Raw genomic sequence first — 26107 nt, forward strand, 5'->3', positions numbered from 1 at the left:
CCCTTCTTTCTGAGAAGTGTTAGATACGCATTCCTTCAAATAATCATCAATTATAGGAGCGATAACGCGGCATCGCCTTCACTATCAGTTCCATAACTCACTGGACAGTAAGTGATTAAGCTGCACAAGAGCGGTTCAACTCGTCCCCCCCCCCCCCGGTATCTGCTTTTATTGTGTGTGTCTGCTGTAAAATGGACTGTGCTCCTGGCTGCAGGGGCTACGGTTTAAGCAGAAACTTGTGATGCTGCGATTACAAACCAGCGTGTACAAACAGTTTAGAAGGCCACACAAACTGCTAGATGGGATATTTATCTGGAAGATATTACAATGTCCTTGAACATCTGAAGCAACAATCTTTTTCCAAGGAAGGTTGACTATACATTCAGGAGCCACACATAACCCATCTGATATCACTAAAATAATGATACACAGCTGTTGCTATCAGGGAAGCAAACACATATTAAAAACTTTAGCATCTGTTGTTATCATAGTTATCATTACTTTTCTGCTTATTATCTTTTGTAAATGTTATATTTTAAGTTTGTAACTGGTTATGGAAAGTGCTTTATAATGTAAAGTATAGTATTTTAAATTATTAATTTAGATATTTAGTCATTGTTATGTCTGTTTATCTCAGTAATACATTTAAAGACTCCGTAAACGTAATGCTTGATAAATACAATAGTAGTATTTGCAATTAGGAAAACGAAAGATGAGATAAAATATATACCACATTAAAACCGCAAAACTACTTTCCATTGAGGAATTATTATAATTCATGTTTTATCAAATGGTTTCGGCCGTAACCAGTGCAGCATGTTGGTAAGTGTGCTAACTAGCATGTGAAGCTATATTTCTCTCGCGCATATAATGCTAGTTTCTTACTATAAAAGGCACGTGCGTGTCATGTCCCGCAGCGGATGAAAGGTGGCGCACTTTCTCAAAGAAGGAAGAAAAACACGCTGCTCTCCGTCTTGCTGGTGTCCCTCACGAGACCCGATTCCACGTCGCGCCACTGCTTCCTTGTGTGTTATTGTTTCCTTCATTTACGCGCAGAATATTATTTTTATTTAATTTGACTCCCAGAAGAGGGAAAGGGAGGTGGGGGGGGCATTCAGCATCTCTCAGCCTCCGCCCGCCTCCGTGGCTCTCTGTCCGAGGCGACGGAGAGACCGGGGCGAGGCGCACACCGACAGGAGGACAGACAGACACAGAGAGAGACAGAGACACAGGCAGGAGAGAGAGGGAGGGAGAGAGAGATAGATAGAGAGAGAGGGAGAGGGAGGGAGAGAGAGAGAGAGAGGGAGAGGGAGGGAGAGGGAGGGAGAGACGGGCGATGGCCGCCGATGGAGTATGCGGGGAATCGATGGAGCAGTACCGGGCCGAGTTGGAGCGGCTCACCCATGAACTGGCCGAGGCGAACCGGGAGAAGATCAGGGCGGCGGAGTGCGGGCTGGTGGTCCTGGAGGAGAACCAGGTGCTGAAGCAGCGGTGCGCGGACCTGGAGATCGACCAAGATACACTCCGGACGGAGTTGGAGCAATTGCAGGAGGTAAGAGAAGAGGCTACTGTTGCTTTTTTGGGGGGTGTTGTTTTTTTTTTCTTACACCGTGGTAAGCGCACTGCGGACAGGTGTGAGATGAGCCGCATCGCCTCGGAGGGGGGACGTGACGGATGCTTTGTTAAATGCGTTCATGCTCATTAGGAAGTGGTAACAAGCTAAATGAGATGGTTCAAGACGTTTGATTTATTTCACTATCCGTCAATGGATGCCGATTCCCGTGATGCTAAAGGTTGCATCCACTATGAATAAGTTAACGCCAAAAACTGAATAATGTATGCTGTTTTTGTGCAGTGGAGTCATAGATAATGGCTCACCGCAAACATCTGTTTCGTGAGCCAGATTCCTTCTTGTGAAACCCTTCAGGAATTGGTTCTTCAAAGCAAGTGGGCTACACTTTGGCTCGGTTGTCCACAGATTCAAATGTCAGGAAGGTTGAAGTGTGAGAAGACACAAGGACACGTTCTGTGATGGAGGTTTTTAGATTACACGCGCATTTGCTGCCGTACCGAAACGCTGTGCTGTTTGAAGGCCGGCGGTCAACAACTTCACAGGTTGACATTACAAGAATAGTGCTACGTGAACAATAGGCCTACTGGCCGCGTTAATACATTCAGTCACTAATGCATACATGCATCGAGTAACAAGAGGCGGATGCTGACAGGTCTCACAGCTCAAGGTCACTTATGGTATGATGCTAGAGCCAAATGTCCAAGAAAAGAGGAAGCTGAAGGCTGTGTGTGTGTTTGTGTGTGTGTGTGTGTGTGTGTGTGTGTGTGTGTGTGTGTGTGAGAGAGAGAGAGAACTTCATTTATCTTTCATTCTTGTCGTTATTTGCACGTTGTCATCCCATGTTCATGTGAACACCGGTCAGTTTGGTATTAAAGATTTTAGGTGCCAGAAGATGCTTGACAAGGCAGGTTATTGTATTCTTGCAAGTAATCGTGTGTGTGTGTGAAAGAGAAATGGCCAAATAAACAAAAAAAAACATGATGCTCAGCCTATGTTATTGTGGGTGCATGATTTTCCACTTTCTTCCTTGTGCTCTTTTATTGAGCCTGCTTTCTGGCTCGCGGCTCACAGCAGCGTGCTGAGACAAAGAGACGGCAGCAGAGCACCGTCTAGCTGATACCTCACACTTATGGATTGTTATGGATGAGGGGCGATGCAGCGGATGACATGCAGAATATGACGAGGCGGAGAGGAGAAAGAAGCAGAGAGAATAAACATTTTAGCAAAGTATTTTGTATCCATGGTAACTAAGTAGTTCATATTGATAATTCTATGCCAGACGACGAAGCGACGATAGGATATCCAATTTCCTCTAAACTTTAAGATGCCACAGAGTGATCACAATGACCAGACAGGTGCATGTGCCTGCCGTACTGTGCCGGACTTTCCTGAGGATCCTGGAGTCACTTAACACACCATGTGGTGCTTTGACCCTCTAACAACAGTCCACTGACCTTTGCATCATTTTTCAAACCTGTGTAGCAAAACGCTAACTGTCAAAGCTGTAAAAATAAATGTCAGCTGCAACAGCAGCAGCTCTTTGCTGGGATCTGTCATCCGCTAACATCTGCACCCAATTGTATGCTCTGCTCCCCCACCTGCCCGTCTGTCTCTCTGTCCCCGCCCCCTGAGAGAGGGAACATTTTCCCGGAGGTGATATTACTTCCAGAGCAAAACACGTTGCGCTCCCTGTCTGTCTGCCGTGCGCTCAGGAGGGTGAGATGAAGCGGCAGAGTGCAAACCTGCCACTACAATAACATCTACAAAGGAGAGGCGCATTAGAAAAGGGGATGGAAACTGCAAATGGATTTTTGGAACTGCTTCTGAGACTGAGTGGCCTTCTCAGAAGCGGTTATTGTCTTGTTATTGTTATGAAAGTCTCATCGTTCTTTTTTTTTCTTCTTTTAGAATAGATTGACTGACTTGCATGTCTCACTTACTCGTACTCACCCCCCCCCCCCCCCCCCACACACACACATATAGAGCTTGATACATTTATATATGGTTAAGCTATTTAATATCAGCCACAATTTTATGACCATACAGCGCTAAAAAGGGAACAAAGAAGCCAACATCTTCCCGTAGAAAATGATTTTCCTGGTTGATACACAGATTGTTTTCCCCTTGCACAATGATTCAAAGCCCTAAGGTGATATTTTCAAATAGAGTATTATGTTTGAGGCAGTGCAAAAGCAACAGAGGGTTATTTCCACTTTTTCTGAACTGAACTGAAGAGTTTTCAGCCGTTTTCTTTGTCTCCTGAATCCCCATAAAATCCCAACCAAGAAGGAACAAACAAATATTTCCTTGATTTGAGGTGGTCTTCAGTGGATCTTACACGCCCATTACGTGCATTTTAAACTTTCTCTGTCCCTTAGTCCCTTAGAATGTTTGTCTTACTTTTAGAAGTTATTTTTTGCACAGCGTGTTGGTTCTGAAAGTCATTTTCTACGTATTTTTCCCTCACCCGGCCTTTACACTACGTCCTCCTCTCTCTCTCTCTCTCTCTCTCTCTCTCTCTCTCTCTCTCTCTGCCCACCGGCCCCATCGCTCTCTCTCGTTCCTCGTATCTCTGTGTCTATGTCTCTGGATCGCTGCCATTGCCCTGGTTCTGGCTTGTTAGTGCTGTCTCTGGGCAGATCAAGCCCAGCTAGGACACGGTAGAGGAGGAAGGAGGAGGATGCACAGCGGGGAGAGTTTTCATATGGCTCACATCGATGAACACTGTCAACAAGGCTCAGAACCGTCCAAAAATGGATGAGAGCACTAGAAGAGCGGCATCGTCCTCGTGTAGTCATGTTATGTTAGGATTATTTATTTTGTACTACGAAGTCACTGGATTTTTGTTTGAAAGTATTCCATACTCACCAATTCGTTAGTCTTTGTCTCTGCAACTCACAGGTGGAAGGAGGAGTGTGAAAAAGGAAGTTCTTCACGTGGTCGTAACTGAGTTAAAAACAAGCAGTTCACACACAACAGATCAGTTACGTCATCAAGACTTAAGGCTGAGAAAGAGGCCAAAAGAAATATTCCTCAAACTCTTCACATATCTGAAAAGAAAGATTCAGTCATGATTTATCAGATCAGTGTGTTCCTTGCAGCTGTGTGTCTCTTCAACACTTTGAGCACGTCCAACGTTCTCGTCTCACAGTATTTGCAGCCATTGAACTCTGTTGGCTGCAGCAAACATGCTCATCTAGGATTATTTCTAGATGAGATTAGACTCCGTGGAGTCACTTCGACAACATACTTGAGATAATGTGTTATTAATGAGTTTAGGAGGTTCTAGCTGGTAAATTTAGTGAGGAGGTGAATCCTTTCACTGTTAATAATACGAATATATAAGTCGAATATTTGAAGCACCAACGTTTTATTGTTGTCATTTAACTGAACAATGCATCTACTGTACTGTGTTTTAACAGTATTTATTGTTGTATTACAGAACATAACTGTATACTTTTACAGTATATCACAGTATTTGAGGCAATTAAATCTGTTATGGCCTAGTAGTATAGTAGGCAGGGGTAATAGTGAATATTTTACATGAAAAGCACAATTCCAGAATGTCATAATAATCTGCTACTAGATTCTCAAAACCTAAGAATAAAATCATTACTACATTTGCATTTCTTTAACATTACAGTTTGCATCACTAGACGCTGGCGTAGACATCCCAGGATGCAATACGTTCATAGCACAGTTGGGGAAAGCTCTGTAACATCAATATTTTAGATGAGCTCAGCTCACTAATTGTCGGCTGGTGTCGTTGAGATTGGCAAAGACTACAATGGTTGCATGTCTCCAGCCGGCAAGGGGGCTCTCAGGAGATGATGTGGTGAATAGGGCACATATACATATATTTATATACAATCTTAACAAGTAAAACCAGATAACCAGAAACATGAAAATCTATGCAAATCTTTACATTCCAAAGTGTGTTATAAATGAATATTATCGCCAAGAGGCAGCTGTCAAATCTGCAACAACAAGCTTGACTGTCCTGTCGGTGATAAGTTGCCGTTCCCTCTGGGACTCTCTGCACAGTAAATATCACGTCACGTCAGGCCAACATCACGCGACCGCTCGGCCATTGTGAGGAGCGTGTTAAGCTGGTATTGGACATGAAGTCCTTCAAAGTGAATATTGACGTGCAAGAGGAGGACCTGACAAAGTCACACTGGTGGCCAAACCTTCCGTGTCTTCACAGTGTAAGGAACAATGCAAGCAGAATGCATTAGAGATGAGGAACCACATTTCCAGGTGTTTCATATCTTTTCCCCCGGTGTGTTCGAGCGAGCCTCTAATTCAGGGTCAACAATTGCGATAAAGACAGCTGCTGTGGTTGTAATCCAGCCTCCCGGAGCGAGGAGAAAAGGATACTTTGCAGTGTTCCCTCCCCGCTGCTTCTCCTTTTGCCCCCGCTTCATCCTCTCTTACATTACCTGGGGTTCGAGGGAGGGCAGTTAACCTGGATGGAGGGAAAGAATCAATAACCAATGAGATCGCTGGCGCTCCTTCCTTTCGGTATTTGTGCCGCCCACCGCTAGCCCACCATCCCCCTTCCTCAACTCCAGCGACGCCCCCCCCCCAGCCTCCACTATGATCCCTCCCTGGAGTGAGGTTATGCATCGATCTCCTTCTCTGTGAGCTGAGCTGCACACTATTGTGCCAACTGTAGCGCGCATGGTGAAAATCAGTGCAACGTAGAGAAAAGCCTTTGAATCAGTCACAGGGCTCTTATTAGAGGGGACGCTTTTTAACGCAGGTGTCTGTTGGAAATAAAAGCCAATCAGGTTTAACGACACTGTATTTACCGCACTCAAGCGCGTCGTCTCTTAAAGTCATTTAGCCATCAACAGATGATTGTATTGTTCTTTCAGTTTGAATTGCGTTGTTTAGATTATAGGATCTGCAGGTTCGGTGGGTTGACCTCTGACCTAAGCAACAGGCTCAGGGAGGCAGTGGAGCTTACAGACGAGGACCCGTCTGCTCTCCTTTACGGGGCTGGTTGATGTGTGTGTTTTGTCAGGACCTGAAGGGAAGGTCATTTGTCTTTGTAGTTGAGTCACACATGAGGACCTCTTTTACTGCATGCGGGGATGGCTCCTCCTCCTGTTTTTTATTCCCTTCTGTGTGTGCATGCGGAGCAGGAGGGGTGGGGTTCGGCTGCGGATGTTGTGATTGAGACCGGAGAGGGGCGGGTCGAGTGGAGAGTGACTGGTGGTGAGTGACTCCGCACAATCAGTGTGGTTTCTTTGTTGTTTCAGGTTTTTATGGGTGACTTGACGCTGAATATAAGAGGATTTACACAACAGAGCTAAAAAAAAAAAAAATTCAAAAAAGGATTACAGTTATTTAATTATGACCCTCGTGATCCTCACGCAGGAGGTTTAGTGAAGCTGTTCTCTATGCGCAGACAGACCCGCCCGGCCCAACATAGATTATGTTTTTCAGAAAGCTCCTTTTTGCTGCAGTGAGGTACAGTAGCTGGTGAGAGGAAAGAGGGAACAGGACTCCCCTGCCTGCAGACTGCTGTATTGATTGGTTGTTACTCTAGCTGTCGGCGTCGCACATTGTGAAAGGAGAGCAGAAAAGGACGCTCACCTTCTAAAGAACGCTAGTTCTATGCAATCAAAAGATCTTTGACGAACGAATGGTTGTGCCTTCTGCCGTGTACATTTTTTGATGTTGTCAAGATGTTTTTGTTTTGTTTACCAATGAGTTCTTTAAAAGCATCACCGGATTCAGTGTCTAGACAATGATTTAAGCTTCATCTTTTTTCATGCCCATCAACAATTCATTGGTAAAGAGAAGCCACCCGTCTATGACCTGAGGCCATTATCCAGCTACAATGTAGAGCAATGACGAGCGCTATCCTCTGAAGCCTCCCCCAGTATGTGCACATGCACATCCTCACTGGCATGCAGGAGCTCGTGCACACTCAAACATGCACTAACAATGGGTGTGCGATGTGGTATCAGGGTCAGATGATCAGTCTCTGTCATCTCTACACTGTTAGGGGAAGTATAGGACTAAGAGGTATTAAATCATCCCCTAATTAACGGATTTAATTAACCCTATGCTGCATCACAAGAGACGTGATGTCACGTGAGGTCATGAAATGGAAAGAGCTGAGAGGGAGTAATATATATATATATATAATATATAGGTTGTTGTGGGCCAGCTTTTGAAAGGTTCTGGAAATGCTGAAATAGAACAAAGGAGTAAAACTGAGAATTGCAGTGACCACGCCTCCATTCTTTTGTATAATCAGCACAGCAATTATTTTCACCATCAGATCATCTGTCAATTATTTATTATTATCTTAATGCAGGAAAACATTACATTTCAATTCCCCCTGAACTCTAGGTGACAACACATTATTAATGCAAATGCAATCCTTTCACATATTTGAGAGTTAAACCAACGCGTTGAGGACATTACACTCAACTCTACTTCATTTGAAAGCCAGCTAGCAAGTGTGCGCATGCTAACATGCACAACATCACAGTAACCACATTTGAATCAACACCGTTTTGGTATTATTATTGTGAGCATGTGAGCATATAGCAGTTATGGGTTATAACAAACCATCGGGCAGATTAGTGAAAGATCTGGCACTCTCCTCTGTGAAGGAAGACCCAGATAAAACTATAAAATGTCCAAAGGATCTTACATACCCTTTGAAAATCAATATATTTCTAGTTGAAGAAAAAGTAGAAGGAGGAGGAGGAGGAGCAACCAACCTGATTGGACATAGATAACAGAGATAAACAGAGCGGGAAGAGCGTCGTAAAGACATCGTAAAGACCACCGACCACCACTGACCTTACTTTTATCAGTAGAGCCTCTGGGTGTGTCTGCTGCTACTGCAACACTTTTTACCTTTTGCATTTCTCAATGCTGTGCTCATTACTCCCGCACCATATCATGTTTTGTTTCTTTAATCCTTCCTTGGGCCATGGAGTTCTCCTTCCATTTAGTCAAAGAAAGGGAGGAAGGAGGGAGAGAAGGGAACATAGAGGAAGCAGAGTGGGTACATTAGCGCGCTGGACCTCCATCACCCCGTCCCTGAACACGTGACTCGCGGTGGAGACTCTGCACTTCGCCGAAGCCCATAATGGAAACGGTCCATTGTCCATTAAGGAGGACTATGAAGGAGGAAGAAACCACTTAAAGGAATCTGCACAAGGATGGAAAAAAGGATTTAACAGAAAACGTGCTTTGTGCTTCGAGAGATTAGAAGCATGAAAAAATAAACATACAACAAATTAGATGATGGGAGTGAAAAAATAAGTAACGTTCTGTTTGGGATTATGATCTCAGAAATCTACCAAATCTTCACCTTGTTTGTTCTGCTTTTTGGGGGTTCCTTCCTTCCTTTTGTCCATATCAAAGGCATTAAAGCCTCGGCTCCTCCTTCTCACTCTTTTTCTCCCGTTTTCTAGTTTTCCACTGCATCCCGATGGCTGTTGTTCTCTCTTTAAACAACTGGCTGGAGTTGGGGATGAATTCCTTTATAATGTGACTCCTATGTTTAAAAGGTATTTGATGTCCTGACAAAATGAACATTAGGTATAAGGTATAAGGGCTTGTCTTCGAGGCAGCACTGACTTTGTGTGCTGAAATTATGATCGTGATAAAGACTCAGGAGGGGAGGGGCATCGATTTGAGAAGGAAGGACAGGAACCAAAGAGACAAATGGGACAAATCTTCCCCCCGTGCACCCTCTCTGTCGACCTATTCCACGTCCCTCCATCCAGGCACAGCCTCAGCAGCACACATGAGTGATGGCATCTTTCTTTCAAGAGCAGACGTTATGCAAATGTAATCGCTTTAATAAGCCCCATCTTTAAAACAAACCGGGCCTGTGTACTGGCACACGACATACACGCATTGCGTTGGTGGGAGAGCAACAGATGTTTCTGTAACTGGAAGGGACTTTCCTTTATAAAGCACTTATTCAGCTATTATCCAGCAAAATAGATGTTACTTTCCTTGAGTGTCAGCATAATAGAATATTGTTATCAGAGAAATATCAGGCTTAGCTGTGCTGTATTACATTTCAACAAGGAGGAACCGAAAGCAGGACATTTCTGCTTGCTATAAAATGTGCGCATCACTCTAGCTCAATGTTTTTGTGGACTGTGATTCATGAAAAGAGGGCTTTCCACCAACTAAACTAGGATTGAAAGGGCGCTGTAGATCATGCCTTGGCAGTCAGCTTCGCTATGATACATGATAAACATCGCTGTTGCTTCATTAGTTTGACACACACACTCAAACAAACAAAGCAAAGCCTGTACTTTAGCAGCTCATTTAAAACATTGTCTTTGATAGTTGAACTATCTTGTGATTATTATTTAATCTCGGCCTCACAAAGGACACTACACTACATTGTGTATGCATACACAGGTCAGATTCTAAACATTGGTTTTGTTTAAGATGTATTTTCTAATCTGTCTATCTGTTTTATTTGTGATTTTTTTTGTGAATTTTGCCAATGCGACTGACCTCCATCCTTGCTGTGCTTTGATTTCACAGCTTCCCCTTGATTGTGAGAATGTGCCTGTGCGTTTAGATGACAGATCTCTTGACTTGGCACTTTTCCCCAGTGGCTGAGAAGCACAAAAGGACATTTCTGTGTCCTTGTGAAAGGGCGATGCACTGTATCCCAGGGCAAAGTTTCCCATAAACCTGCTTCAGCGTCGCCTTGTCATGGATGCAGGGTTTAAATACATCAAGTAACTCATTTATGTAGCATATGTAATGGAAACGGCATTAAGAAGAAGTCCTTTAATTATATTTTCTGTGGACGTGAAGGGAGCTTGTCATTGTGATGTCATCTTAGGGTTATTGACTAGAGTCACTTTAATTTAAAGCCTGCTTGACTGACAGGAAGTGTGAAAGTTGAAAGAAGTCAGTCTCAAATGAGAGACACTAACAGGTTTCATTGTGGGAAATCTTTCTCTCTAGAAAAGAGTATTGTTTACAGATATCTACATAATTATCTTGCAAAAAATAATGATAAACTGGGGAAATATAAATAATCCTTTTAGTTTGTAAAAGACAGAACACTTTTTCCTACAGTTGTGCCATTTTTTATTGCACTGCAGTCAAACACAATATTGTGTGCTTGTGTTTACTCCACACTCCTCAGGCATATGTGTGTTCGCACGTGTTGTCTTGTTAATTAATGATAGATCAAATGCTGCTTTATACTTATGTCTCACCCATTTGTTGGGCTCTTGATGTGATTTTTTACTAGAATTATTCTGATTGGTGGTCTTGTCAAATCCTTTTTTTAATGGATTTTTTGGCTTGGCCTCGAATGATTGCGATGGCGGTGTTGCATTTTTTTACAAATGATCATCAAGGAAGTGAATGACAGCAAGAGTCTGTCTGCTCCCACCCTGCTGCCCTGCACGCAGTTCTCCTCATGACGCTGCATGTCTCTCTCCATGGTGCTGAAATCCCTGACGTGGTCTGCTGGGCTGGCCATCTGGACGGGAAGCAACAGTGTGTGTGTGTGTGTGTGTGTGTGTGTGTCTCTCTCTCTCTTTTTGTGTATATGTCTAATCGTGTATGTCTGAGTTTTTCATTAGATTTTTCCCTGAGTAATACCCTGATTTCTGCTTCCCCATAACTTATCAAAATGATGTTGCTGCAGACAGAGATTAGAGCTCTACAAGGCGGCTTCTGGTTGATATTTGAATCAAGCCTGTGATCCAGATTTAAGGCTGTTGTGTCAGAGCTTTGATGAATTGATGAATAAAAGTGTCTCATTTCTGATCTTGTACTTTCATGAAATAATAAGACATACAACATAAAATTACATTTTTTGTCCACTGGACAATATAAAATCTGACTGTACAGTCATAATCGATAAATTAAAGAAGTGTCAAAGTGATTATTTTTATTAGGGAATCCTCTAATTAAAGTCCACATTAATTCTAACTTAAATACACAATGGCACATTAGTGAAGTTGCCCTCTGACCTTGCAAATGTAATCAAGTCTAAACTCCTGCTATTGTTAACAGTACTTTAAATAAACTTAACAGTGATTTTCAACCAGTAAGACCGTGTTTGTCCACTTAATCCTGTAAGTTCACACATTCCCTGTTAATGTAAAAATAGTTCACTCTTCCTCTCCCTTTTGGGATAAAAATAGATATCTGCTGTATGTACACTCACTGACAGGATCTCCCCTGACTCCTAATTAGGAGCTGCAAGATGCAGGGAAGGAGTTCAGGGTTGCTCCTTTCACACTAGTGCAGCGGCCGGTTTGTTCCCTCCGTCTACTCCTCTTTCCCTTGCCCCAGGGATGAATTTCTATAGAGTGGGAGGCTGTTGTTCGGACGTCATCCACTGAGTTACAGGAGGCCGAGGAGCCTCGAGGTTGAATGCATTACGGCGTTTTCACTCATACACAAAGGAGCAGGCTGCCAATCAGGGACTCAATCTTAAAATCATCCCGAGGAAATGGAATTACATTTTTTATTAAAAACACTGTTCTTCGCATGCTATCTGGCTTGAGTAAGTGTGCGATGCCTGCCAATCAGGTCACAGATGCAGGTCTGATAAGAGAGCTCAATGCCATTATAATGATAGAGCATGCAGTATTGTTAGTGACGTTCATGTGAATAGCCTGAAAAATGCAGCGCTGGCACGGTGTTATTTTTAGCCCACCCTGATGCTGTGGCGCACCAGCACCAGGAGGGCCAGAGCACTCTGTGTGCTTCTTTCCGTGTGAAAGCTGAGCCTCCGTCACCAGAGTCGCTCGCTGGGACTTCCCGCAAGAGGAGCGGTGGGCAGATGGAGCGAGCGCACTTTCAAGAAGCTCGGCTCGGCTCACGAAGGCGGGTCGCAATGAAACCATCTGCTTCACTTATGCATCCAAGACCCCGCCGTTCTCTGCAGACGAGTTGCTTCTCGATCACTGCCTGCAAACGTGGCAGTTCTTCTGTGTGTGTTGATTGGCCTTTGAGTCAGATGTCATGTTTATCAGGCCTGAATACTCAATTCAATTTCATGAACTAAGGTATACAGTTTCCAAAGTGCATTTTTTGTACACCTTTCATTTTGTGAAATTTTATAGGTATTATATTACAGAATATTATAGCTTCGGTGAAGCACCTTCCTGAAATACTGGCATGTTGCCTATGAAGCTCAAGAATCCTGCAAATACACTTAGTATGTTAAACCAGGAAGATGAGACATACATCGTTTATTAGTGAGATTTAGAGATTTGTATTTTGTCATCTTTGGACAGAGCAAGCTAACCTCTTCATCAGTTTTTATGCTAAGCTACCTGGCTTCAGTCCACAGCTTCACATGCAGGGCCAATCTTCTCATCATCCCATCCACAAGAAAATGACGAAGTACACACCTCTGCAAATTTTACAAAAGATATGTTTATATCCCTAAAACCTCTAACTAGCCTTTTCTAATTGGACCCCAGTCATTACAGTAAGTAAGTACATCTTTTGCTTTCACCTCCCACTTCATGGTGCTAGAAATCCAAACAGCTGGACACCGTGGGTCCAGATTATTTGCTCGTCCACCTGCAGGGTTCAGCTGTTGCTGAGAGGCCTGCTCGGACGCTGACGGCCTCCCAACCGACACCAGGCCGTGAGCTCATTCAGTCACACTGTGCTCTGAATTAATCAGCTTTTTTGTTCTCGAGGCCCTCCCTCTTAATCGTCCACCACAATCACACTGTGCCCCCCACCCCCCCCCCCCCCCGGAGAGCTAAAGAGGGCACGGGGGAGAGGGAACAAGAGTGAAAGAGAGCAGGGAATAAAAGAGAGGCAGTGAGGGAAGGAAAGTAAGACACGATTCAAATGCAGCATTTGTGCATGAGTGCTTTCTACTCATTATAAAGCAAATCCTTGAGGACAGTTTTTGTGTTTGAGGGCAAAATAGTCGGTATTCACAGCCATTAGTGGACTGATTATTACGGGCTCTTTCATATGCAAACTGTCCCATCTGCATTTCAGAGAGGACATCAAATTCAAGTACACGTGTGTGTGTAATTTTCCTTTACTTTCCCCATGTCCGCTCGATGGATGGCTGGTGTAACCCGCGTCTAGTGTTGCTGTATCCAAAACCGCAGGCCAGGTGTGACAGGGGCAGGTGGTCAATTGAGCTATCTATGTGAAATGAAAATGAACTGCTGGTCAATCAGCTTATCTCATTCATTCACACAGCCACACACACCAATATAATTAGCAGCAGCATGGAGGTGTGGGCGTTACACCATTTCATAATGGCTGAACACTCACCTCCTCCTGAAGCCGGAGCTCTATTTACTCCAAGTAGACTTCTGACTGTAATGAATTGCCCTCGTCCAACAACGGGACCTCAGCAACTCCCCTCTGCTTACATAAGCAGTCAAGTTCACTCATGAATTTTGAAAGTTGGTAGGAAGATTTAAAATGGGCCAATGGGAAGAAAAAGCGCTGCACATCGGAGCTCATGTTTTCTCCAAATAATGGATGCTGGTACCGTCTAAATGATTCATCCCGGGAGAAAACAGAAAATGTTTTTATTAAGTTGAGGTGAGGTTGGGAAGACTCTCTGTGAATTAATAATAATCCAGTCCAAAGTAAAAAGGCTCCATGGGGGATTTAGGCTGCATTGAACATTTGGACGGGTATAAATTGATAACTATACCTGCTGAATTGTTTAAAGTTTCATGTGGCAATCGTAGACCATAAAAAAAGAGTTTTCTGCGACAGCATTATTGATCAGTCATCTCTCTGAGGGGCCGCTGTGTGCAACATTTTATTTCAAGCTGATCTGCTGAGAAACTGAAGAATGGCTCATAGTATTTATTGAACCACCAAGACAGCTGCTGCGTGGTTGTTGCGGAGTGCGGCGTTACAAATCCTTAAAATTGTGTCTATATTTAGGTATCCTTGTCAAGGGTATAGTGCCATATTGCACGTTCATATGATATGTTAGTCCTTTAACCTTGCGCGATGTAACTGAAACTGAATTTCCCTTGTTGTTAGTCCATGCAGCTGAGCTCGGTCCACCACTATTCTTGTACGGTGGACTTTATAATCGGAGGCTCGTTCTGCTGTTGACGCGTGCTTTGATCTTCTTAATCAAGCCTTGGCTCCTCCATCATGACAAGTCAGCGCTCGGTGCCGTGAAAACCTGTGTCAGGAAAATGGGAACAGTGTGTCTATTGATCGGTGAAACATCACCTCGCATAGACAGGGGGCAGGAATTCTGGAGGGCCAGCCTCTGCACGTGTGCTGTCAGGGCAGCCGGTGGTCTACAGCACAGCAGGGGTACGCCTAGTGGCCTAATGAGCGCGCTGGCTTTCCTCTACATGCCCGCGGGTGCAAATCCCCCACATGCATCGGGATGTTTGTGTCCTGTGACACGATTGGGATCAGTGTCACTTTGAATTTCACTTGCCTAAAGGTAATAATTCCGACTTTGCTTTTACTCTAACCCTTCTTTTCTTTGACTTCAGGCGTTCGGCCAAGCTTACAGCAACCAGCGTAAGGTGGCGGAGGACGGGGAGAGCAATGAGGAGACGTTATTAAAGGAGTCGGCCTCCAAGGAGGCCTACTACATGGGACGTATTCTGGTGCTGCAGACGGAAGGCACCCTAAGCCGCTCCGTGGCGTCCAACGCCCAGGCCGAAAACGAGAGGCTCAACGCTCTGTCACAGGAGCTACGGGAGGTGAGCTGGATGTGTTTCATTTGCTGAAGATGTTTTCGTAATACGGTAGAAACTATAATGTGAAATGTAAGATGAGCAGGATGCATCTAGGTTTGGGAGTTTGAGTAAAAGATCTCCTCCATGGTTGTCACCAGCTATCGGGATGAAAAAGAAAAAAGTAAATCAGCATTGTCAGACACCGACATATTTCCTAATTGACACCATTTCCCACAATCTCATGAATGACTGTCCATTGACCTTCATGAGACCAAACGGTCACAGTGTCAGAAAGGGGATCGGACCTGACAGAAAGACGTGCGTACGTGCACCCCGAAGCGTACACAAGCGTATGCATTCATGCACGTCTGCAGCCACTGTGTCAGGCTGCGCAGGAGTTCGATCAGGGGTCAGACTGCCCCCCGGCCACCACACCATTGTGGGGGGCAAATCCGGCGCTAAGCTGGGGAATAAGTGAAATGCCCTGAGCTCGGCACATGTGTCCGGCCAGAGTGAGCCGGGCTGCTCTCGTCCCACAACAACCGCAGGGCCCACTTTCATTCAATCAATATCACACACACACACACACACACTCACACATGTCCACTGTTTGCATCGTGGTTGTGGCTCTTTGATGGCGTGTCCGTCGATGGCTTTTGCCTTTCTTTGAAATCCTCATTGCGCCGTGCCCTAATGAGGAGGGGTCGTCTTTTCATCTTGAGAAGCACGTTTTGCTGCTGCACCGGGGGACCAATCGAAAGGGTCCAAGCCATCTTTCACAAATACTTTCAACATAAGCAGATTTCCCAAGAAGAATTTATGCAAAAAAGTTACTGGTTGTGTGGTTTACTACCACACACAGTTTTTCATTTGCTGTGTTTCGTTGGTTTGAAGTTTGAAGCATTGAGTAAAAAGAATTAACCACCTAAAGTTTATTTTCACGTCTCATTAGCGTATAATTTTTGATTATATATTTTCTGTATTAACTTCTGAGTTATCACAGCTACAGTGGTGTTAATGATGAATGACCCCCACCATGAATCCAATAAAGCTGTAACAGACCCAGTCAGTGCTGTGAACTCCCGATGAGGGGTGGGCTGCCCCGCTGGGCTCATTGCCACGATGTATTGTGTAGTATTGTTTGCCGCACTGTCCCCGACGGCGGCATCTGTAGCCCCCGATCAGCTACGCCTCTACAGAGCCTCGCTGACGGATTCTTTTGGCCTCTTATCTATGTTCGCTTCAAACACGGCTCAAAGTAATTCCCTGCATGAACACGTCAATGATACGTCATCCAAATTGTACGATTATTTCTTTAGGCTATGAAGGGTTGTTCTTAAAATGTCGCTTGGCTTCTTTTATATTTCCCAGAGTTCTTCTAATAGTGTTCTCCGTGCAGTCGTACTGTACATCGGTGCACTTTGCAGTTGAGGCTCCATTAGCTCGAAAAGTATAGGAGCTGCTGTCAGCTACTGTACGAATCAGAAGATTCAGTGTATCATAATGGTCTTTAGTTTCACTCCAGTTGCCAGCTCTAAAAGCACACAAACTTGTGGAGGCTCAGAGCACAGAAGAGTGTGTCTCAGGTGTCTGAGCTCCTGTGAGTTTACCCCACCGGCTCTTGACACTGTGGCTCAGCACTTCTGCCATATGTGCTGAGCGCTGCAGTGAGACACATTCACGATTTATTGTACTTAATACAGTCGCATCGTGCTTTACGCATTTAGTCCAACGTGTTTTAACGCCGTCTAATCTGCTTGTTGTTACCGGGGCAGAGTCAAAGCAATGTGCTGCAATCCTCTTACATCATCACTGTCAACAATTAACTAGACTTGCTAGTGGAGAGGATATCCATCCGTTTTCCTATCCCGTGGTCTAAAACGCACAACTACCTGTTGTAATTGTGACAGATGGCTGTGCTCAGGTCTCAATGTATATTCCCAGTCCTACTGCTTAGGTTTATGACTTCTGTTGCATGTTGATGTTTCTATCCGTGCTCAGCAGGCGACCCGAGATATGGATATGGAGTCTGAACATGCTGACTCGTTGCATTTTAAGATCATTAAATGGTTTGATAAGCGTTGTCACCCTCGTGCTATCAGATAGGAGAAGTATCTACAGCCTGGTTCAGAGAGTGATCTGATTTTGAGTAAACAATGTGTAAGTTATAGCATAGTGCCCCCCCCCCCTCCTCATTGAACCCATTTTTGTGCCCCTGCTTTTTTTTCTTCTTAATCCCATTTTATCTTTGCTCCAGAGTAACGAGATGCTGGAGCTACAGAGGAGCCGGATGAGGGAGGAGGTTAAGGAGTATAAGTTCAGAGAGACCAGACTGCTTCAGGATTACACAGAGCTGGAGGAGGAGAACATCACGCTGCAGAAGCTGGTGTCCACGCTCAAGCAGAGCCAGGTCAGTGTCAACTGAGTCGACCAACATCTCAATTACACCACCCATCAGCAACTCTGCCTCAGGCAGGCGTGTCATCGCCTTCAATGATGAGACGCCGAGCCTCTTCTCGGTGGGGGGCGGATAAATCACTTCCCGAAACCAGCTTTGAATGTGGTCATCTTTACGTTTTTAGTTTCCAGGAGGCACTGAGTAAACACAGCGCTCTCATCTCGTTGCTCATCCTTTATTTACCTCGAGGTGCTGTAGTATCCTCTGTCCAGTGACACAGAGTCAAACAGTGTCTGCGTGGGACATGGCGTCCAAAAGAGTGACGGGTCGAAATGAAATGAAAACAAAACAAACCAAAATAACCAAATAAAAATTCATTAATAACAATTATTTTCTTACCACATCAGCTGGCTTGTTGAATATTGCGTGGAACCACTAAGTCAATCTACTACTGAGTCAAAAGAAGTTACGTTTTTGGTTTAAGTCGTCAGAGTTTAAACATATTTTCATTTTTAAACAAAGCGTTTGAAGGGAAAAACTCTTTTAATATCCTTTGCCGCTATTTGTGTGTACTCACTTCTTATTTGCGTCCCGGAAAGTGTCCTCATAATGCTTTAGAACATACAGTAATTAAGAATTAAATGCCTTCTAATTGTTTCTTTCCTGCTCCTGCTGTTCCTCAGGTGGAGTATGAGGGACTAAAACATGAAATCAAGGTCCTAGAGGAGGAGACTGTTCTGCTCAACAGTCAGCTGGAAGACGCATTACGTCTGAAGGACATTTCTGAGGGTCAGCTGGAGGAGGCCTTAGACGCCCTGAAGAGTGAGCGCGAGCAGAAGAACAATCTGAGGAAGGAACTGGCCCACCACCTCAGCCTGAGCGACAGCGTCTACGGAGCAGGGGCCCATCTGGCGCTCACCGTCACTGGCGTTGAGGGCCTCAAGTTTCCAGAGGAGACCAACGGAATCAACGGCAGCGCCATCCCCGCTGCTAACGGCAACAATGAGGACAGCAACCGCCGAAATGACCACGTTCACACGGGCACCGGATCGGGCAAGATGAACGGGGACTACCGACCGGGTCGCAAAGGAGAAGGCCTCCACCCCGTGCCGGACCTGTACAGTGAGCTCAACCTGTCCGAGATGCAGAAACTCAAGCAGCAGCTGCTGCAGGTGGGTCCTGAGGAGCTCCTACAGTGAAATAACCAAGAACAACCTCAGTAAAAACCAGCCGTGTTTGCTTTCTTCTTCCGTGTCATTAAATATTCATTTCATGATCAGCACTGACGCCACTTGAACGCGCGTTAGCTGTGTGTGGAGTTACAGTCTGAGGGGCTTTGATGCTGCTCCCGACCGACGTTAACCCCCGAAACGATGACTCGCTGTATCGATCCACAGTTTACAGTCCATGGGCCAGGGAGGCACCTCAATTGTCCTGCGTCATTTAAAAAACACATTTGTTAATTATTTTAAAAGCGACAGACCACACCTGTTCCATGATTCAGTGTCCATGCCTGGATGAACTGTAAATCAGAGCCCTGTCGGGGTGATTATCATCCAAAAGCCGCGGGGAGCAGGAGGCAATAACTAACTAGAAATTGACATGCAAAGACAATATATATTCCAACAATAGCTCCAACTTTGCATTGTTATAAGCTATTTCCCTTAAATAGTGTATTAATTTATAATATAATGTATTCATATAATGAAGTAGAGGGACTATATTTCTCAGTGCAACACGCACTCATACACAGGCCCATCTCACAAGTGCGCACACAGTGTGTTAGAATACATCAAAATCAATGATAGATTAGATCCATGCTAAAAATCTAATTAGGTTCATTTTTGTCCATGAGCTCCTCAGGGACACACACAATCACATGAAGGGCTGCTATATTAGCAGTGTGGCTTTCACTGTAAACACAATTACTCACTAATCAATCTTCTCTTTTGGGGGTATATTATTCTTTGTAAAGATGTCAACGCCAGCAGCGGCAGGCTTCTAAATTGCCTGTTAATTTGTCTTCTTTCTCAATATACAAAGAACATAAAATTGCACACAATTCTAATTTGAGTTTTCACTGTAATCATTTTTATTAGCTGAGCAAGTATTTGCTTGGCTTCCTCTCAATAAAGGTTAATCCTTTCAGCGCCGGGGGGAGCACACTCCGCAATAAGCATCTAAACAGTCTTTCAGTCCAAATACATGCTGCTATTGTTCTTATTTTTGGTGAAGTTTACATATATTTGATCTGCTAACATGACGGATCACATCCACGCATTACATAAGAATACATGATGGTTTTATGAACTTGTATCAGATATACAGCTGTACATTCTTCCCTCACTGTCTCGAATGCCTCTCGTGCGTCCGTGGTCCTGCAGGTGGAGCGCGAGAAGTCGGCACTGCTCATGAACCTGCAGGAGTCGCAAACCCAACTGCAGCACACACAGGGCGCCCTGACCGAGCAGAATGAGCGGGTCCATCGCCTCATGGAGCACGTCAACGGCATGAAATGTCTCAACGGGGACAAAGAGCTCGCTGACCCGCAGGACAGCGAGAAACCGCACGGTGGCTCCTTCCCGCCGCCGGCCAGCGGTCAGCACGATGCCGATGTCCACGGCTTCGAGATCCTGGAGTGCAAGTACAAGGTGGCTGTGACGGAGGTGATCGACCTGAAAGCAGAGCTCAAGGCCCTGAAGGAGAAGTACAACAAGGCCGTGGAGGGGCAGGGCGACAGCCACGGAGATGACAGGGTCCTGGCACTGAGTGAACAGGTTTGTCATCACAATAAGGGTTTTATTTAAGCAATAAGGTGGGAGAGGCTGTACTTTATCATCCAATCGTGTAACAGTCCGAGTCCGGGTGTTGTTAGGTACCTTAGTACCTTATTGCTTTTATAACACTGTTACCAGGGAAATTATAAATTGTAAGTAAATAGCTGCCTTTAAGTACAAAATAGTTTTAGCCACCAAACGTTTTGTATCACATTTCATCAGTCTAGAGAAAAAATAGTCCCTGTACGTGCATGTAAACAGCATTGGGTCTCGCACCGGCTCATTCATTCACATCGCTCATGACGTCCACCTTAATTGTCCGGTTGCGAAAGCTCGCAATGCCCGAAAACGATCATTTGTAGGATGTTTCTCCCGCTGCCTTTACTTTCAGTGCACAGCGATAATGGATCGCTCGGGTCAAGGTGAACAGCAACTGTACATTATCGCTCATCAATGCACCCACCGTGGCTAGCTCTCAACCAATCAGAACGCTGGATTTCATCAACCCGTATTATAATAATAATACTAATTATAAATAAAATCAAATACATAAATAGCAACGTCCACCTTTGCAATATTTCTTTTTCATATTGGACGATGTGACCAAAGCAGGTCTGTTTCCCTCTGTGTGATGTTGCAAATGTCCGATTGGACATTTCTCCCAAGCAGGTGACACACTTGGAGCGCAGCTACCGCGAGAGCAGGGACAGGGTGACCAACCTGGAGGCCGAGCTGCGAGCGGCCGCCAGCGCCGCCACGGAGGGCCAGGGCATGCTGAACGCAGCACAGGACGAGCTGGTGACCTTCAGCGAGGAGCTGGCGCAGCTCTACCACCACGTGTGTCTGTGCAACAACGAGACCCCCAACCGCGTCATGCTGGACTACTACCGCCAGAGCCGCGTGACACGCAGCGGCAGCCTGAAGGGCCCCGAGGACCACCGGGCCCTGCTCACGCCCCGCCTGGCCCGCCGCCTCGCCGCGGCGTCCGCAGCCTGCTCCCCCGAGTCCCCGCGCAGTCCCATGGACTCCCCGTCCAGGGACGCCCGTCACAATGAGACAGCGGCCATCGCGGTGGACTCCTGTCACAGCAGCCCGACCCGCAACCCCACGGGCCCCCCGGGCATCAGCGCCTCTCCTTGCCCATCCCCGGTGCCCTCCGAGGCTGGCGGGGACCTTCGGAAGGAGCCCATGAACATCTACAACCTGAACGCCATCATCAGAGACCAGATCAAGCACCTCCAGAGGGCCGTGGACCGCTCGCTGCAGTTGTCCAGGCAGAGGGCCGCAGCGAGGGAGCTGGCGCCGATCCTGGACAAGGACAAGGAGTTGTGCTTGGAGGAGATCCTCAAGCTGAAGTCTTTGCTCAGTACCAAGAGAGAGCAGATAGCCACGCTCAGGCTCGTGCTGAAGGCCAATAAACAGGTGAAAGAGAATTTTACTTTCTACGAGGTCTTTGACCTCGAGTTTTTCAGAATTGGCCTCTCAACTGTTTTGCTCTGGCACTGTTCTTGAGACTCGTAGAGAGAGATAGTAAATTTGTTTTGTACATCAGTAATCAGTCAGAAGTTGTGGTGCTCATGATCTTCCCATATTCGGATAAGGTGACATTTGTCAGTGTGACTGGTTCAAAGTGGTTCCTAAATCATCCTACAGAATACATATATATATATATATATATCAAGCAAACTCTGTTCCTTCTTTTTAACAATGAATCTCCTGATTAATGATTTTACACCTGGCATCGAGTAGAATTTGTTCTAACAAAAATGTTACCCTGCAGACAGCAGAGGGGGCACTGGCTAATTTAAAGAGCAAGTACGAGAATGAAAAGACGATGGTGACGGAGACTATGATGAAGCTGAGGAACGAGCTGAAGGCTCTGAAAGAAGATGCCGCCACCTTCTCGTCTCTCAGGGCCATGTTCGCCACAAGGTAAGAGGGGAAGTATTAAGGCCTCGCAGCTGCTAAAGTAAAAATGTGATATACAGTACAGACTGAATCTGTGTTTCTTCACTCTGTGTCTCTCTCTCTCTCTCTCTCTCTCTGTAGATGTGACGAGTACGTTACACAGCTGGATGAGATGCAGAGGCAGCTGGCGGCAGCAGAGGACGAGAAGAAGACGTTGAACTCCCTCCTCCGCATGGCCATCCAGCAGAAACTGGCCCTGACCCAGCGGCTGGAGGACCTGGAGTTCGACCACGAGCAGATTCACCGCGGCCGCGGCGCCAAAGTGCCCAAGATCAAGAGCAGCCCGCCCAAAGTAAGTGGCAGAGGCGCCTTCACGGCTCCCTCCAGCCCCACCAGGCTCCACAGCCCCTCCATTATCACCACCCACCCCTCCCTGACCCTGAGTAGTCCCCCCTCTGTAGAACTAACCGCCTGTCCGACCGCGTCGGCGTGGACTTCGGACACGCTTTCTGAAACAATCCAGACCGCGGCTTTAACTTTCCCAACCGACGTCAGTTACCCTCACGTGTCTCTTGGCCCCAAGCCCAACATGGCCGACGCCGAGCGGTTGACCCTAGAGTTCAGGCGACTCATTTACTCGAGGCAGGACGTAGGTCGCCTGTCCCCGTCTCGCGGCGTCGGTAGCCCCGGCTCAGTGTCTCCTCACGTTCGACGGAGGCGGTGACCGCAGCACCGAAACCCACCCAAAGCTCACAGAAGCCCCCCCGGATTACATGGGACACAGAGGGGAGGGGTCCTGGTTTCACATGTCTGTGGTTTGAAAATGCAGCAAGGAGAAGAGGGAGCTCCTGACAGCTTGCTCCATCGTCAAACCAGCACTCAGCCCTTTTCTTATTCTTAAGGTCGGACTGCAGATACTTTTCTAAAGGAACAATTCATCAGTGTGACGTCTGTCTCTGCGTCTGAATAGCGGCTAGTTCAAAATGTGACATTAATTACCCTTATTTTATCCAACCAAGCAAAAGAAAACAGCTATACTTGCTTCAGTACAGCGTGGCTCACAGCACCCCCTTGTGGCAGAGTCTATTGGAAATGTGGTATAATATTTATATTTTACACATTTATTTAAATGTCATATAACTGCTCTATTCCCTAAAATTTTGTGTGTTTTAAATTACATTTTCTCCAGTTTATTATTGCATGACTATTTTTACCACCTTACGTTTTGTCAAAAAGCATTTGACAGCTCGAAGGGTGCTACTTGGTTGTCGTGAGCGATGTGGAAACGAGTCAGACCTCCTCTCTGTGTCTCAGCCCCGGCATGGGCCTGAGTTCCCCCCTCCGCCTGGTTCACACTAACCAAAGAGAAGAACACAGTTCTCCCCACCAGATGACAGCCTTTGAGTACATTTCTGTTCTTTGCTGTCAAATGCTGATTGACTTCCCTCTGTCTCTCTTTCTCTCTCTCTCACTCTCTCCTACCTCAGATTATGGTAGAATGCATTGCATTTACAACATTTTTGGATAACACAACGCCATATAAATAAACAACGTTTAAGTGCAACAGACAAACATGACTGGTGGAGTTCATGAATATAAATGACTAGCAGCATTAGTGTTGAGCTGGACTGGATTGTTTTTGTTCCTTTTTCTGTACTAATCAATATGATATTGGATTTGTGATTGTAAATATGTCCATACTTGTGTGTCTTTGTTTCCATCTCCAGTACTGATTGTCTATTTGTGCAGAGGCTGCTCCCGTCAAGACAGGTCTAGTGACCTTTCAACCATGCAGACATGTGCTGCGAATGTCAGGCGGTTTACTGTTGACATCGTTGAAAAACACTGATTTCCACAGCATGAGAGAAACCAAATGATCATCCCTTACATTGTGTTAACCTGTTATTGTAGCCGCAAGTTGTAATCCCCGACAAGACCTCTCCCTGTGTTGTCTTTCGTGTTTTCTCCGTCCCGTTGTCTAACCCGGAGTGTCCCCGCTCTGTGCATTTGTCTAATTTATCAGTTTCTTGTAGATTGTAAGCAGCCTGCTGCCTCTGTACCGTCACTCTCCCCACAACTAAGGCGAGGGAGAGCCTCCCTAGCCCGCAGGTAACAAGCTGTGCAACCTGCTACAAGTGGACTCACGTGTCCATCTATCCACGACACGCCATCATGAACACGCCGGTTAATGCACGCATCTTCTGTTGATTGCACACCTGTATATCTGGAAGATGGATGGTCCCAAATCAACTCCGTTGGTTACCTATGAACAGGTTATGGCAGACGGAGGGAATGTAGAGGGTTCTACACCCTCTTTAACTGGATTCATTTAGTCACAATTCAACTTTTTGGATTTCAAATTTTCCAAAATGAACAATGTAGTTTCATGAGTTCAAGGTTAACTCTGGCGCATCAATGTTGGAGTTAACCGTCATGTCGGGCCAGATGTTGGCCACTAGGAGACGGCGGACATGTTTGGTTTCAGTGATGCTACTTAGCCAACATTCTCCAAACACGTTTCTCAACGTTCCGCTTGTCTTGAAATTATTTAAAGTAACCACCCCGCTTGTTCCTTGTTTCCTTGTGGTATTAAAGGAATAGTTTCACCTTTTGGGGAAATATTTTGGAGGTGTTTTTTGGAATGAAAGCAAAGTGTTTCACCAAAAAAAAGTTGAAATTTTCCTTTGATAAAAGCCGGCTCTTTTGCCCTCATCACATGCTGCATTTTCTTTGGTTTCTTGGTTTGCTGCAACCTCATTTCTAACAAACTGTTCCCGTGGCTCGGTAGTGTTTTTCACTCAAATCTCATCCCCCCCCCCCCCCCCTCCTCTCTTGTCTCTCTGCGTTCTTACAGTCCTAAATTGTTGGCAGAACTCCAGCGACACGGTACAGTCCGGTCCGGTAGCGGTAGTCTTCTCTCCCCCTGCGACCCTCATAGCAGTCCGGCCCAGCAACCGCGGCCCCCCCGGCACCTAACCTCGCTGCTCCAGGCCAGACTCTGGCCTCGGCCTGGAAGGAGTCACGCAGAGACGGAGACACTCTGGATGGGGGTTCCCTGAATAAAACGTCCTCCAAACTAGCCGCCCCACATGGTGCTTATTGGACTCTGTGACACCCCCCTCCTCCCCCCCCCCCCCCTCGACCCCGGCCCCTTGGCGCCACATGGTTCGTCCCTCAGTAGGAGGCCTCCCGGTTACCCGGGTCGCAGAAGAGGAGGAGGACACTCTCTTCTTCTCTGGATGTCATGTCCTGGAGAGGAGTGAACTGATGTGACGAATCATGGGAATATAATCCCCAATGCTTATTTATTGATTATTTATTTACTCTATGGATTATTTATTTACAAAATTCAATTGAAATATTTATTACTGGAATGTTTCTCTTCCTTCGATATGGAAACCAAGACGAGTTTTACTGCTGAGGTGTGGTGGGGACTTCTGTGATCACAGACAGATTTAACACACATAACACTGAACGCGACGATAATCCCGGACAAAGGAAAACCAAAGTCAGCCAACCAGAAGTCCAAAAATGTATTTCTGGCGTTTAAAACGTGTCTACCCATATCACACGCCATCTAAAGTGTTACAAATAGTCAGTATAATAATCAAAACATATGTATGACGCTTTTACATATAGTAAAAGTTGGGTTTGACTAATGAAGGTAAACATTTTATTACATAAATATTGTTTCTTGTGGTGGTGGTGGAGGTGATTGGTGGATTTCAACTACCTTTCTTACGTCACTAGTCTTTCCTATAGGTTGGTTGGG

The 26107-nt window shown here is 45.6% G+C and overlaps 1 protein-coding gene across 5 annotated transcripts; it reads left to right on the top strand.

The window, feature by feature from the left end:
• The first annotated feature begins 1277 nt into the window (after positions 1-1277).
• Positions 1278-25478, top strand: bicd1a (bicaudal D homolog 1a). Of its 5 annotated transcripts, none has more exons than XM_037451489.2 (10): positions 1278-1552; positions 15064-15276; positions 17510-17662; positions 18334-18822; positions 20035-20427; positions 21097-21849; positions 22208-22359; positions 22477-22687; positions 24359-24444; positions 25190-25478. In XM_037451489.2, exons 1-10 carry the CDS (start codon positions 1337-1339, stop codon positions 25392-25394), a joined length of 2871 nt encoding a protein of 956 aa, XP_037307386.2. In that variant the 5' UTR covers positions 1278-1336; the 3' UTR covers positions 25395-25478. The 5 variants fall into 5 exon arrangements, with proteins under 5 accessions (XP_037307386.2, XP_037307388.2, XP_037307389.2 ...); XM_037451491.2 differs by having other exon boundaries at positions 24369-24444; positions 25190-25327; XM_037451492.2 differs by lacking the exon at positions 24359-24444 and having other exon boundaries at positions 25190-25325.
• The last annotated feature ends 629 nt before the right edge of the window (positions 25479-26107 follow it).

Source organism: Pungitius pungitius, chromosome 6, assembly GCF_949316345.1.
Source record: "Pungitius pungitius chromosome 6, fPunPun2.1, whole genome shotgun sequence".
Taxonomy (NCBI): Eukaryota; Metazoa; Chordata; class Actinopteri; order Perciformes; family Gasterosteidae; genus Pungitius; species Pungitius pungitius.

Excerpts from the sequence above, each read along its gene's own strand:
- bicd1a (XM_037451488.2), top strand. The coding sequence starts at position 1,337 with ATGGCCGCCGATGGAGTATGCGGGGAATCGATGGAGCAGTACCGGGCC. Across the intron at positions 17,663-18,333 it reads CCACGCTCAAGCAGAGCCAG|GTGGAGTATGAGGGACTAAA; the intron begins GTCAGTGTCAAC and ends GCTGTTCCTCAG. Across the intron at positions 18,823-20,034 it reads TCAAGCAGCAGCTGCTGCAG|GTGGAGCGCGAGAAGTCGGC; the intron begins GTGGGTCCTGAG and ends GTGGTCCTGCAG.